The sequence below is a fragment of the Nannobrachium achirus genome, assembly GCF_963921795.1.
Source record: "Nannobrachium achirus genome assembly, chromosome: 4".
In the NCBI taxonomy this organism is placed as follows: Eukaryota; Metazoa; Chordata; class Actinopteri; order Myctophiformes; family Myctophidae; genus Nannobrachium; species Nannobrachium achirus.
The window spans coordinates 63,366,110-63,382,018 of NC_137813.1; the positions used below are offsets into that span (position 1 = coordinate 63,366,110).

General features: G+C 39.8%; 2 protein-coding genes across 2 annotated transcripts; both read right to left on the bottom strand.

The window, feature by feature from the left end:
• Nucleotides 1–445: 445 nt before the first annotated feature.
• On the bottom strand, nucleotides 446–3,834 carry LOC308283079 (nuclear factor 7, ovary-like; the record flags this gene model as incomplete). Its single annotated transcript, XM_080723468.1, has 2 exons — nucleotides 446–496; nucleotides 2,455–3,834. 2 exons carry the CDS (start codon nucleotides 3,832–3,834, stop codon nucleotides 446–448), a joined length of 1,431 nt encoding a protein of 476 aa, XP_080579594.1.
• Nucleotides 3,835–8,902: 5,068 nt separating this feature from the next.
• LOC308283080 (nuclear factor 7, ovary-like) lies at nucleotides 8,903–10,306 on the bottom strand (the record flags this gene model as incomplete). The annotated part of the gene is made up of 1 exon (XM_080723469.1): nucleotides 8,903–10,306. The coding sequence occupies one exon, from the start codon at nucleotides 10,304–10,306 to the stop codon at nucleotides 8,903–8,905; it is 1,404 nt and encodes a 467-aa protein (XP_080579595.1).
• Between the last annotated feature and the right edge of the window lie 5,603 nt (nucleotides 10,307–15,909).

Consider the following 15,909-nt stretch of genomic DNA (forward strand, 5'->3'; position numbering starts at 1 on the left):
TACAAGCTGGACCCCCTCATTGTAAAGGTGACTAATCAACGGTAAAGATGATATAAAATACAATACTGATTGTCAATATTAAAGGGGATAAATAATCAAAGTTTTGGTGGGCAGTTTTGCTTTTACTGATGTTATTTGTTTCATTTCAGTTCAATCTCACGCGCTAAAGCTCAGGTTAAGGTTACGTTTGACCTCTGAACAATAAATGGAAACAACTTGATGAACGATCATGATTTACTTTATTTGGGGTTTCCTTGAGTGAAAACTGTCATTAACATATAGGATCATAATGCCTCTTTAAAGTTGATAGCCTACTACAGTAAGTTGTAGGCTATATTATAACGAATGTCACTGAAAGCCTAACCACATTAGAAACTAGAAACTATTAAGAGAAATAAGCATGAAAAATGTGAACCAAACTGAATAATCCAACATTATCTCAGAATTAGTTGGGTTCCACCATTGCAGTGTAAACAGCACCATCTAGTGTCACCTCCTGTTGGTACAGGGACACAGAGCACAAACAATGGGACATATCAATAAATGTCAGTATGAGATTTAAACTGTTAAATGGTTTCATTAAAAATAAACTATGTGATACAGTTACTTTGAATATTGTCACTGTCAGGTGGAAACCTCATACCCCCAAAACCAACTACTTTTCATTAAGTGCAAGTGCAACATACATTTGCATTCTTAAACCCCAGGAACCATATTCTGGGGGAAACTTTCGGATGTGAGCTTGTCGACCTGCTATTTTATTCTAAGATATTTAATGAGTGATAACTGAAAAGCCACTAGTATAGAGCAAGGGTTCCCAAACTTTCCAGGCCGTGCACTAAAAGAATCATATTTGAGCTGGGGACTGGGGAGTGCATGGGTACATCCCATGCATCCTGACAGTGCTTGGAATTATAGGAGTTGAGGCATTACAATTAGTTTGACTTATTGGTTCCACAATTAAATGTGAAAATAGCCAAACTTGTAAGAAATAGATTTGCACACAGTAGCTCCATTCAAAGGTTTTTATAGACATCCTCCTGAGTGACATTTAGAGGAGAAAGCTCTTCTTCAGACTCCAATGACTGTGATGAATTGGGTTTTGAAGTGTTCAGTCAGTCAGTGGTTCCCAATGTTTTTTAGCTCAAGGCCCAAAAGAGAAATTAGATGATACGAATAGCAAATCTATGAGCTCAAAACACGTCGCTTCACGCCACGCCACGTTGTGAGCTTATAGATCTTATAGATCTGCTATTTTCTCTACTTCTTAAACATTATATATTTTTATTTTTAATGGAAATTATTCAATTTTTTTAATTTATGAAATACTTTACAAAATGTTAGAATTGAATTTTGAAATAGTTTTTAATAATTGTTTTAATTGATGAAAAGTTGTGATTGTTTTTTTTTGTGTCTTGAATCTTTTGAAATAATTATATATATTTTAAATGTAGGAATAAAAAAAACAAAAGGGGATATTTACTCGCAACCATAAAAACTGGTCCACGACCCACTGTTAGGGAACCAGTGCTGTAAGTGATACTGCACTAATCTGTTCTTGAGGTAAATCTTTATCTGCTATATCGTAGTTACTGCACTTTTATATCTATTTCTTGCCCTTTGATCTTGTGTGCTTTTGGATTCAGCACCTGCCTTTAAAGGGTCTGTGTGGATGTGTCCTGAGTTAAGTTGTTAAACTGATCAGTCAATTCAAGGATTAGATTTTTGTATCCTTCTTTAAAATCAATGTAAAATGTTCTCCCGTTTCATGTGAATGTATTTCTCAGATTCCCCAGAAGAAATGAAAGTGTAAAGTGAATACTATAAACAATTCAGTTAAAACAAATCATTGTTTAGTCAAGCAACATTTCAAAAGAGCAACGTGACATATTTACACACACAATACCTCCAAGTAAGCTGTTTTAATATATTATTATGGTGTTATCATTTTATTAACAGTGATTCAAGTGACAGCAGGATTCATAGTCTACCTCAGCCATTCTGGTTTCATAAAACTAATGTAATATTAAATATACTGACCTCTGCTAACAATCATATTATAACATGTCATTCTTTATGATGTCATAAAGAGATTGTTGTGTTGATTCTATATTAGGAAATAGACAGTGTAAAAAGTACAGTGCAGTTCAAGTGCAATACAAGAGTACAAACACTACTGATGATGCATCCTAAACGACAACACACACACTAACGCATGTGCCTGCCCTGCACAAAGGAAATCAACATCTTATCCTGTGTTTCTTAAACCAAATAGTCTGATACATTTTAAAGTATCTCAATGTTTACTAATGAGATAATTACATTTCTATGAATCCCCTAATATTAATTACCACTATTGTTGGCACCAGTATTATTACTAATATGATTAATACATCACCATCACCATCACCATCATCATTATCATCATGTTTAACAACATGGTTCCAGAGTTACACTGATCTTCCATGGTAACATCTTCAGAGGGAGAGTACGACTAGTGTGAATGAATGGAAAGAGTGTTTCAGTGAAAGTGTGTGTGAAGGTGTGTATGTGTGTGTTAGTATCAGGATCAGAGAAGGACAGCTTTCCTTTGTTCCAGTCCAGCTGGACTCTGATCTTCTTGGGGTTCTGCTTCACTGAGAGGACAGTGACTGACCCTGTTGAGGAGTATGCTTTGTATTTACCTTCATGTAAATATATGCACCAGTTTTGACCCCCTCCCTGTCCCTTCCTCTGATAAGACTCTGCTAACACACCCAGTCCCCAGAATGTGCTGTCTCCAACCTCAACATCCCAGCTGTGAGTCCCAGAGTTAAAGCCCTCAGAGCCCAGGACAAGGGGAAAGTGGTCAAACCTCTCTGGGTTGTCAGGAAGCTGCTGTCTCTCTCCACGTCTCACACTGGTCAGATCATCAGACAGGATGAGTTCTGGATGGGCAGTGTTGGGGTCCAGAATGACAGGAGTGTAGGAGACAATGTCCTTCATCTTGTCCCAGACTCTGAAGGTCAGGTTCTTCAGGTGTTTGGTCTCGTCTATCAGTGCTCCTGAGACCGGCTGTGGGTCCTGCAGTGTGAACTGGACTCTTTCCACTGTGGTCTTGTAGTTCTGCAGGAATGAGATGTGTTCAGCTCTCAGATCCTCCTCTATGGCTCTGATTGTGTCTGAAAGGGTTGATATGTCTCTGTTCAGACCCTCAATCTTCTCCTTCATCATCTGAGTCTTCTGCTGCTCTTCCTCCCTCAGTGCAGTGATCCTGGCCTCCTCTTCCTTTTGTAGAAACTGATGCATCTTCTTATACTGTTCCTTCATCTGCATCTCTGTGTGCCGGGCCCGGACCTTAATCTGTTCTGCTGTTTGATCATAGTTTGTTTTAACTTTATTAAAGACCTTCAGTTTCTCCAGTAAAGGTTTCAGTGATTTCTGGACTTTCTCCTTGTGTTCCGGTGCAGCTTCATCGATGGGTCTGAATCTGTGGTTGATGTGTTTTTTAGAATCCCGACACACAAGACACGCTGGCTGTTGACATTCCAGACAGAACAGTTTGAGTTTCTCAGCATGCAGACTGCAGAGAACCTCAGACCCTGTTGAAGCTCTCTGATGTCTCTCCTGTATGAAGGCCTCACACAGGTTCTTCAGAGCCAGGTTTCTGGGTGGATCCACTGAATGTCTCTCCTTACAAACTGGACATTCTTTTATTACCTTCTCTCTCCACCATTCCTGCAGACAGGCTTTACAGAAGCTGTGGCTACAGGACAAAACAACAGGATCTATAAAGATGTCACAACACACAGGACATGAATAATCCTCTTCTGGGCGAGATGCGTTGGAAGCCATTTGGTCTCAGTGTGTAGCTTCAAATACGCTGCTCAAGCCAGGAAATCAGCCAGTCAGTGGTGGTAACTCTCCCTCCTCTAGAATGTTCCCTGAAATGTACTTTCACCGTGAATCGTGGTTCTTGTCATAGTCCATTCAGCTTACAGAGTCAGCAGCAGGTTCCAGTGGTCTGGGTCAGTATTCCCTCCTGTAGCTGTGGAAAGACAGTCTGTCCTCCTCACTGTAATTGTGTTTGATCTGAAGGTGAATCTTATGGTCTTATACTGTATGAATCTGGCAACGTCTGGGTGGAGCTTTGCCACACAAGGAAATTCCTTCATATACTCTGTGCCTCAAGCCATCAGGTTGTCAAACAAGTCATCACTTGCATGGCATTTATGGGAAAGTAGGTTAGATCATGGACACGCTGTGTGTGTGTGTGTGTGTGTGTGTGTGTGTGTGTGTGTGTGTGTGTGTGTGTGTGTGTGTGTGTGTGTGTGTGTGTGTGTGTGTGTGTGTGTGTGTGTGTGTGGTTATGTGTTTATTGTCTCAAACGAAACTGTGACTGTGTAGGCTAAATATTAACTCTTACACACACTGACAACAGAGACAGTCCTGCTCATCAGGGGCAGTCAGTGGTTCAGTGTGTTGTTATATTCTCTACAGTGGTTTTCAAAGTTTTTGTGGGCATGATGGAAAATGTACTTCTAGGACAGGGGTCTTCAACAGGGGGTCCTCAGGGGGTCCACCACATTTTTGTGTGAGGAGGAACAAAAGCCGGAAGTATTTTCTGTGAAAATAGCTGAAGAGGAGAATCCTCCTGGGACTAAAACTAACACTCTGTACATGCTGGGGTAAAGACATGGTTCTCTGCTACAATGTATTAGTTACAGAATGGTGCAGACAGAGACATAGCAGAGAGCATAGTATTAGTTGTATTAGTTACAGAATGGTGCAGACAGAGACATAGCAGAGAGCATAGTATTAGTTGTATTAGTTACAGAATGGTGCAGACAGAGACATAGCAGAGAGCATAGTATTAGTTGTATTAGTTACAGAATGGTGCAGACAGAGACATAGCAGAGAGCATAGTATTCGTTGTATTAGTTACAGAATGGTGCAGACAGAGACATAGCAGAGAGCATAGTATTAGTTGTATTAGTTACAGAATGGTGCAGACAGAGACATAGCAGAGAGCATAGTCGTAGACTCTGAATCTGGGCGCTGGCTTCACATGGTTAGTTATTCACCTCATTAACATATCACATGAGTTCATGTCATACAATCATTGGTTACAACCATTTCCTAGTATGTTATGATTGGTTATGACTGGTTCTCCTGTTTCAGACAGCCTCTATAACCACGTGTTCCCATTCACGTGCATGCAAGTGTGTTCATGAGGAGCGAGCACATGACTGTTTTGGCACTGTTAAGTACATTTAATATTTTCTATTGTGAGTTTTGTTCCTTCTCCCCAGAATGATCATCTGTTCTCCCCACATTCCAAACCTTTAACTCCCAGAGATGAGTTGGTTCTCTGTTGTACAGTATATTGGAGTGAGAGCTAACTCTATAACTTTGTAGGATTAAAGATTATAGCCTCTTCATTCATATCCTCTACACTGTAATACACCTTAAAACTGCACTATGCTACTTTCCTCTTCTGTCCCGGATTTGAACCCGGTCTCTTGCATATGTGCTGTACTTTTTTACCATTGAACCATTATCTCAATAGTAAGCCGGCCTGCTTGCTCAGGGGATAAATTGAATCTTGGTCATCAGGTCAGACATTGTGTCAGATCCTGTGTCTTGGTGAGTCAAGATCTTTGACACCATTTTAATGTCTCAATAGAAGAACAGGGAGAAAAAACCTATCCAAAATATTGTATTTAACATACTCTACGATACAGATTGGAGAAAATAACATTTTATTCATAAAAAGAAAAGTTACATAATGCCGCTTGGCATGAATCCAAGTTATAATAGAGAGGATAATGTGAGAATAAAAAATAATAAAAAACATTCATTAACACAACACTAATCTCTGTAAAGCTGTCTATGATATGTATGAAAAAGTTTAATCTGCAACACAATTTCATACAATATGTAGTGGGAGGTCCCTGCTTCATCTCTCTCTCAGTGAAGGGGTCCTTGGCCTGAACAACCTCAAAGACCCCTGTTCTAATGTATAGAATGTGACTGTATTTGGACACTTTCTTGCACAAAGTACTGATATAATACATGGCTTGTATAGTTGTATGTTGTATAATAATTTGTGGTTGACACACCTGGGCTTGTTTCAAGGCAGACCAGTGTTCCTCTTTGGGAGACACTGGTGTAGACAACACTAACATGATGTCCATGTTCTAGTATTTTAAATCAACTAATGATGTTGTTTATGACTTGGTGTGGAAGGGACCTACAGTAGCTGTGTAGAACAGAGGTTGTATGAGCTGCATGTTTAACCTACACCACTGATATCTATTGAACAACCCTACACCTTCCCTGACACTAGAGGGAGCCAACAGCACACAGGGTGAGGCTGAGGACTGGGAATATTTGAACACATTTTATACTTGTTTTTACCACTTAAACCATATTTACTTTGATATTTGTCCCTCAGGGCTCTATTCTTGCCCCCCTGCTTTTGGCCATCGTCTTCACTGTGAGTGTGTGTGTGTGTGTGTGTGTGTGTGTGTGTGTGTGTGTGTGTGTGTGTGTGTGCGTGTGCGTGCGTGTGTGTGTGTGTGTGTGTGTGTGTGTGTGTGTGTGTGTGTGTGTGTGTGTGTGTGTCCAAATGCACACATATTGCATACATTTGTACATGTGTTTTATCAAGACTTAGTCAACCAAACTAGAATATAATAATAGATAGGTCTATGTATTAATAGCAGTTTGTTCCCATGTTCTTTTTTCTCTGCTTGAAAACATCAGCATAGTCCAATCACTTGCTGGATGGAGCATCCATGGGTCATGTTTTTACCTTAAACTTTGTATTTAAGGACACAAAAAATGTGTTTGACTTCACATCCGTTTAGATACAATTATTATAAAATGTACATTTAACCACTATCGTGGGCATGTCATAATAATAGTAATGATGCGAAAATTCAACAAAAACATGGGATAAAAGGCTCACAGTGTTGCATGCTACACATGAGCTTGTAGAGCAGCTATTTTTGGTATTGAGGCTCTATTGTGTTTAAATGTCTGAAAATACACATTAACATGAACTCAACATATTAATAAGAAATGTGGGTTAATAGAAACAAACAAAAACGTATTTACACAACACTGATAATAATGCTGCATTATACAATATGAAGCAACTGAAACTGTATCTATGAATATGACAAAATTGAATCTGCAACACAATATGTAGTGGGGGTCCCTGCTGTGTATCTCTCTCAGCTAAAAGCTCACTATGCGATACGTTGTGAGCTTGTATATCTGCTATTTTCGGTTAATGTTCCCTACAGAAAAGGAATGCTCAGGTTCAAGTTGTAAGAAATAGATTTAGACACAGTTGCTCCATTCAAAGGTTTTTATAGACATCATCCTGACTGAGTGACGTTTGGAGGAGAAAGCTCTTCTTCAGACTCCAAAGTCAAAGTGCAGTAAGAAGACAACAATTATACTGATGAATTGGGCTTTGAAGTGTTTCAACTGTCAGTCAGTGGTTCCCAAAGTTTTTAGCTCAAGGCCCAAAAGAGAAATTAGACATTAACAATAGCAGATCTACAAGCGTATAGATCTGCTATTTTCACTACTTCTTAAACAATATTTGTATTTATTTATGGAAATTATTACATTTTTTAAATGTATTCATTAAATATTTGTTAGAATTGAATGCAATTTAGTTTTTAATAGTTGTTTTTAATTGATGAAAAGTTGCGATTGTTTAGTTTTTTTTCAACTCTCTTAAATAATTTGAAATAATATTATATATATTTTAATGTAGGAATAAAAAACGAAGGGGAATATTTACTTGCGACCCCCAAAAGATTGTCCACGACCCAAACGTGGGTCCCGACCGACTGTTAGGGAACCAGTGCTGTAAGTGATACTGCACTAATCTGTTATTCATCCCCTAAAATCATGAACGATGATTTGACCTTTGCTTTGAGACAAATAAATAGCTTAGTTACTGCACATTTATATCTATTTGTTCCCTTTTGATCTGATTCAAGTTGTTAAACTGACATGACTCAATTCAAGGATTAGATTTTTGTATCCTTCTTTCTTATCAGTTTAAAATGTTCTCCTGTTTCATGTGAATGTATTTCTCAGATTTCCTATGGAAGAAATGAAAGTGTAAACTGAATACTTTAACGACCCATTAAGACCTGAGGCCGATTCTACAAATGCCTTTGATGGTTCTCAAACTTTTTTGTATTAAGGAAGGATCCCCTAAATGATATTTGAGCCGTGGGACTGACAGAAGAATAAATATAAATATATATATATATTTTTTCAAACATTTTCAAGATTTTTCAAAAGATTATCAAAAACAGCACATGTACAAGCTCGCAGCACGGCTAATTTAAAGCACTACAACTCAAATCTAAAATGACAGATGCTTTCCCTGTTTTAATGGGATAAATAATTCAGTTGAAAACAAATAATTGTTTTGTCAAGTGACATTTCAAAAGGGCAATGTGACATATTTAGAACCACAATACCTCCAAGTAAGCTGTTTTAATATTTTATTATGGTTTCATCATTTTATTAACAGTGATTCAAGTGACTGCAGGGTTCATAGTCTACCTCAGCCGGTTTCATAAAACTAATGTAATATTTAACATACTGACCTCTGGCCATCATATTATAACATGTCATTCTTTATAATGTCATAAAGAGATGATATTATAGATTGTAAAAAGTACAATACAGTTAAGTGCAAGAGTAAAAGTATCATAATAATAGTCTGATACATTTTATAGTAAAGTATCTTGATGTTTACTGCTGAGATAATTACATTTATATGAATCCCCTAATATTAATTATTGTTGGCACTAGTACTATTACGAATATGATTAATACATCATCATCATCATCATCATCATCATCATCATCATCATCATCATATCTAACTATGTGGTTCCAGAGTTACTCTTATCTTCCATGGTAACATCTTCAGAGGGACAGTACAACCAGTGTTAATGAATGGAAAGAGTGTGTCAGTGAAAGTGTGTGTGAAGGTCTTTATGTGTGTGTTAGTATCAGGATCAGAGAAGGACAGCTTTCCTTTCTTCCAGTCCAGCTGGACTCTGATCTTCTTGGGGTTCTGCTTCACTGAGAGGACAGTGATTGACCCTGGTGTTGAGTATGCTTTGTATTTACCTTCATATAAACATATGCACCAGAGTTGACCCCCTTCTTCTCCCTTCCTCTGAAAAGACTCTGCTAAGACACCCAGCCACCAGCCTGTATTGTCTCCAACCTCAACATCCCAGCTGTGAGTCCCAGAGTTAAAGCCCTCAGAACCCAGGACACGCCCCCAGTGGTCAAACCTCTCTGGGTTGTCAGGAAGCTGCTGTCTCTCTCCATATCTCACACTGGTCAGATCATCAGACAGGATGAGTCGTGGATGGGCTGTGTTGGGGTCCAGAATGACAGGAGTGTAGGAGACAATGTCCTTCATCTTGTCCCAGACTCTGAAGGTCAGGTTCTTCAGGTGTTTGGTCTCGTCTATCAGTGCTCCTGAGACCGGCTGTGGGTCCTGCAGTGTGAACTGGACTCTTTCCACTGTGGTCTTGTAGTTCTGCAGGAATGAGATGTGTTCAGCTCTCAGATCCTCCTCTATGGCTCTGATTGTGTCTGAAAGGGTTGATATGTCTCTGTTCAGACCCTCAATCTTGTCCTTCACCATCTGAGTCTTCTGCTGCTCTTCCTCCCTCAGTGCAGTGATCCTGGCCTCCTCTTCCTCTTGTAGAAACTGATGCATCTTCTTATACTGTTCCTTCATCTGCATCTCTGTGTGCCGGGCCCGGACCTTAATGTGTTCTGCTGTTTGGCCACAGCTTGTTTTAACTTTATTAAAGACCTCCAGTTTCTCCTGTAAAGGCTTCAGTAATCTCTTGACTTTCTCCTTGTGATCCGGTGCAGCTTCATCGATGGGTCTGAAACTGTGTTTGATGTGTTTTTTAGAATCTCGACACACAAAACACGCTGGCTGTTGACATTCCAGGCAGAACAGTTTGAGTTTCTCAGCATGCAGACTGCAGAGAACCTCAGACCCTGTTGAAGCTCTCCGATGTCTCTCCTGTATGAAGGCCTCACACAGGTTCTTCAGAGCCAGGTTTCTGGGTGGATCCACTGAATGTCTCTCCTTACAAACTGGACATTCTTTTATTATCTTCTCTCTCCACCATTTTTGCAGACAGGCTTTACAGAAGCTGTGGCTACAGGACAGGAGAACAGGATCATTAAAGATGTCACGACACACAGGACAGGAATAATCCTCTTCTGAGAGAGACGACTTAGATGCCATTTTACAAACGCACTGCTCAAGACACAAAATCAGCCAGTCATTAGTGATAAAACTCCCTCTTCTAGAGTTTTCAGATGAAGTTCATTTTCGGTGAATCCAGGTTCTTGTTAAAGTTCATTCAGCAGGTTCCAGTGGTCTGTGAGGAGTGTGCTGTAAAGTTTCTATTTATGTTTCCTATTTCTGTCTGCTGAGTCTGATGGGGCGGAGGTTTGGCACACAACAGAAGTGTTGCAAAGTTCATAGACACACACACACACACACATAAACGCACGCACGCACGCACGCACGCACGCACGCACGCACGCACGCACGCACGCACGCACAGTTTAACCATTTACTTACCAGTATGTCCACACATATTTTAGGTGCAGTAAAGGTAACATTCATAAAATCATGGATATGCCACTCCATGGCACAAGTAGTGGTGGCTCCACCATACAGTATAATGGCAGCAGAGGACAGCACAATACTTTGCCAGCCTTTCTGTCACATCTTTGGGCATCTTAATTTGTCAAAACCCTCCAACAACCATGCAAGCTACATAGTCCACAGTAGTTGCAAATGCATCCATTGCATAGACTTGACGATGGTAGTTACAACGGAGCAGTTTAACGTCATGCCCAGTACAACAACTGTCTTATACTGTTGGCTAATGAGCAGCTCCACTGGAGTGAACTTTTAACTCCCATTGAAATCCCATCTCTCTGGGTACAGTCTTGCTGTACTTCTGGGTCCCATCCACTTGCATTGGAGAACACAAGTAGCGCGAGAGACGGGGTTTTCAACGGGAGTTCAATGGTGGTCGCCTGGAGATGTAAAAGCTTTGATGTGTTACTAACAGTGAGAAAATGGACTTTGAAGGGAGAAAAATAACCAGATTAACAATTCATCCAATCTTTCCTGTTTTAAGCCCTGTTTGGGTAGGACGGCTTGAACAAAAATAGATTTTAGATTTTTTTGATTTTTAACTAAAATATTCTGTACATCATTAAGTTTTATTTTATTCTTATTTGATGTCTTGACCAGCAGTATCTATACTTGATACTAGACGAAAGATCTTAATAAACCTTTTTACTTAATAAAAAGTAACGTTCACCAGCACAAAGGCAAGTTTGCAGGATTGGATCGTTTTAAACAAAATGTCTCAAATCATGAACGCAGCGAAAATTTGCACGCACATTCCCACTTGGTCGAGGAACAAATGCCACCCTTTTCACATTGGCCTGTTATAGCACCACCAGCAGGTAGACTTTTGCAAAACGCAAGAGCACTGCTTCTAGTTGTAATTTGTGGACATTAGGTTGATTTGATTAACAGTTAGCAAATGGTACGATTAATTAATCAATAATTCCAAAAGAATAACAGAAAAAGCCCTAAGAGATGGAAGTGGTTGATTACAAATCGAACACATCGCCTGCTGCTGTATATAACTTCAGATGCCGTTGTCAAAAAGTCACATAACACATGACCAATAAATCAGCCAGACTGATATAATGATCTGGCTCTAGCCTGAATTAACACATCACATGGATTAATATTGCTTGGATTTCTTTGTTGTGAGCTTGTATGTACATGGCAGTCAATGTATTTGTGAAGATCCTTGCCTGTGTGCAAGGATCTCCTGTGTGAGAGGTGTCTTGCATCTACAGTACTGTGTGTCCTCTTGCAGCCAAACAGAAGCTGAGGAGGGATCCGTCTGTGACAGAACAGAGGTGGATGAACATGACAACACAGATGAGAAGGATGAGAAGACCCCAGAGTCTGCTGCAGACCCTCCAACCCCTGAGACCTCAGAGACCCAGAACCTGCTGCAAACTGACCCCAGTGTAGGCCTTTTACATTACATAATAGCCTGGGAGCAATTATTCGAACTAATCATTGTTGTTTTGCATAATGGTCAGAATTCGCATTCATCCTTTGAAAATGTTTCGTATATTTTGAAGATGATTACAAAAATGCATAAATAGCAGATCTACAAGCTCAGAATTCGTCACAATGTACAGTAACTTGTTTTCATCTTGAAGCTTGGAGTTCAAGATGAAAAGTACTGTATACTGTAGCAGCTGGAGTTTTAAACTGTGGAGTCCTTAGTTTCTTTAGGGCATGGTTTGCTCTGTGAGATACAATTATTAAATCAATGGTCTAATAATAGGATTCAATAAATGCAATTCTTATTTGTGTTTAAATTGTCAATTCATTAATTAATCACAACTACTTATATGACAATTAATTTTCAACTAAACGTATAATAACACAGAGCGGGGACCACCAGAGCCTCCCCCCAAGCCCAGGGCCTCTGGACCCTTCCCTGCTGCCAGGGCTCTGGCCGTGGGCCGCTGCGATGTCGCCCCCTGGCTGCACAGGCTGAACCTGCTCCAGGTGAGGACTTAACTAGTGGTGGACAAAGTACTAGGCTACTGACTGACCCCCAGTGCTTGAGTCAAAGATATTGTTCAAATATTACTCGACTACAAGTGAAGGTTGCTCTTGTTATTAAGTTAAAGTACTTTAGTATTTACTTGTGAAAATAGTTAAGTATTCAAAAGTACAATTAACAAAGAAAGTACATTTTATTTTTATTATCAATCTATTGCTCTATTAAAATGCAATTATTCTCAAAATAAATTCTAAGATTTTCCATAATGTGAGTTTGTAGATCTGCCATTTCCACTATATTTGAAATGGGGCTTGAGTGGTTATTATTCCCTTCCCTTTTTCCCTTCCTGGAAAAGTTGAAGGAGTCTGAAGTACAATATTTGTCTTTGAAACATAACAGAGTAAAAGCCACAAGCAAAAATGCTGAAGTAAAGTACAGATATAAATGTACTTGTGGTTGTGGATTCAAGTTCACCACACTACTGATTTCTACTGTCATTTGTATTCCATCAAAGCCAGAATGTCTTCATGTTGCTATAAATTACCCCATCTACAAGCTCAGACGCATTGAGAGCTTGTAGATTGGCCATTTTTGGTTATTATTTGAAGATTAGAGCATTGGTCAAACTAAAATCTTAATTGTCTAGAGGATTCCATTTCAAAGCAAGTTTAAAGCTTCAATGTGTGATTTCTTCACCTGGTTGGCAGTAGGGGTGGGTCGGTTTTGAAATTTCAGATCACAAGTTGAAGCAGACATGCAGTAGCCGAGGTGGAGAAACATTCACCTGGTAAGCGAAACAAACCCATCCAAGTTTACTTTTTTATAAGCGGACAATTAGATATATTTTTTGTGTCGCTGAGGGATGCGGTAGGTACAGCGTTTTTTGGACGGTAACCGCTGCACGTCCCCAGCCCTATTTGGCAGTATGTAGAACAAGAATACAAAAACATAATTTTACATATTGTGTTAATTAGGAAACAGTGCTAGTGTGTGAGAGGGGCTCCTTTTCATACTGTTTCACAAATCACATGTTCGGACTTGGCCATGCAAACATTTTCAGTCTTCTTGAGATTGAATCATGAGTACTGCCCTCTACGTTCCTGTCCCTGACAGATGAAGATGTCTGCAGGGGAGCGGTGGAGGGAGGAGGACAGGGACAGGTACAGACGGGACGTCAACGAGGACAGAGAGGTGAGACGCTGCAGCAACTGGACAGAGTACCACCAGCTGCAGGAGGGGAGGAGGAGGCACCGTCGCCACGGCAACAGACCCCCCCACCTATGGGAGGGCTCCGTCGTTCCCTTACACAACCCCAACCACTAAACCCCCACTGGTACGACCACACTCTGACCACATGTTAGAAAGACCTGTTACACCCTGACTGGTACGACCACACTCTGACCACATGTTAGAAAGACATGTTACACCCTGACTGGTATGACCACACTCTGACTCCATGTTAGAAAGACATGTTACACCCTGACTGGTACGACCACACTCTGACTCCATGTTAGAAAGACATGTTACACCCTGACTGGTACGACCACACTCTGACTCCATGTTAGAAAGACATGTTACACCCTGACTGGTACGACCACACTCTGACTCCATGTTAGAAATACATGTTACACCCTGACTGGTACGACCACACTCTGACTCCATGTTAGAAAGACCTGTTACACCCTGACTGGTACGACCACACTCTGACTCCATGTTAGAAAGACATGTTACACCCTGACTGGTACGACCACACTCTGACTCCATGTTAGAAAGACATGTTACACCCTGACTGGTACGACCACACTCTGACCCCATGTTAGAAAGACATGTTACACCCTGACTGGTACGACCACACTCTGACCCCATGTTAGAAAGAAATGACAGAGTTTGACTCTATTACGATTACGACAAACAAAAGTTATCGGTTTCCTATTATGAGAGTGGGTCAGCAGCACTACACCGTCACCAGGTGGTTTGCTGGTCTGAAATAGTTTATTAAATCTACTAAAACCGGGAAAGCATCTGTCATTTTAGATTTCCGTGTTGGTTATTCAAAAATAGCAGTTATACAAGCTCATTCTGTCACTTTGTGCTGTGAAGCGAGCTTGTACATCTGAAATTTTTGAACATATTGGAAAAAATCTTGAAAGTGTGAGAACTACTGGTTTTGTAGAATCGGCCTCAGGTCTTAAGTTACATTTCTGTGGCCCAAAATGTGAATATTATGCCCAAACCATGTCTGCACAAATCACCCGCTCACCATGTTATGCCTCAACATGGTTATGTCTGATATCAAAGGCAGAGATGGAGAGGGAGGGAGGGAGAGTGAGATATTGTTTTTTGCTTGTAAGATATGAATAACAGAGTGACATTTCTTTGCCAATCGTGTGGGTAGCGCCCCTCCAAAAATGGCCTGGCAGGTCTGCAATACCGTTCTTTTGGTGTTCTCGTTTGTTGCTTGGTTCATTAAATGATTGCACTCTCCGACAGGAATTAGAAAAAGAAAAAAACAGCACATATTGGCTATTTTTACACTTAGTTAATTTTAAGGTCAGTGTCAGGGAAGCCCAAAACGAGAGTAAATTCCAGCAGAACAGTAGGCCTATATTGCAAGCCAATTTGGCAACAATTTGGTCGGCGCTACCCACACGTTTGGCTGTGGTGCTCAATCCACGAATGCCCGATGCTTACCAAATAAAGCTCCTTGTAAAGAAACCAATCGTTGACGAATCAATGCTAAAAAATATTTAAAACACACTACAAATTGGTATTATTAAAGGGGAGACATAATGGACCGAAGTCAAGTTTCCTTTCTTTTTGTAGCTACTGAGTTTATATTTTTTTAATGGAAATTATTAGACTTTTTTATTTATTAAATACTTTTGAAATGCTGCTTTTAATAGTTGTTTTTTACTTGACGAAAAGCTTGGAATTGTTTTTACTTGTTTCAACTCTCTTAAATCTTTTGAAATAATTATATATATTTTTTCATGTAGGAACATATTATGGAACATAATATATTTACTCGCGACCCATAAAAATTGGTCCACCCAAACATGTGTCCCGACGACTGTTTGGGAACCAGTTTACCTTTTAAGTGATACTGCACTAATCTGTTCTTGAGGTAAATCTTTATCCCCTAAAATCATGAACAAAGATTTGACCTTATATTTTAGTCTACCTCAGCCGTTGTGGTTTAATAAAACTAATGTAATATTTAACATAC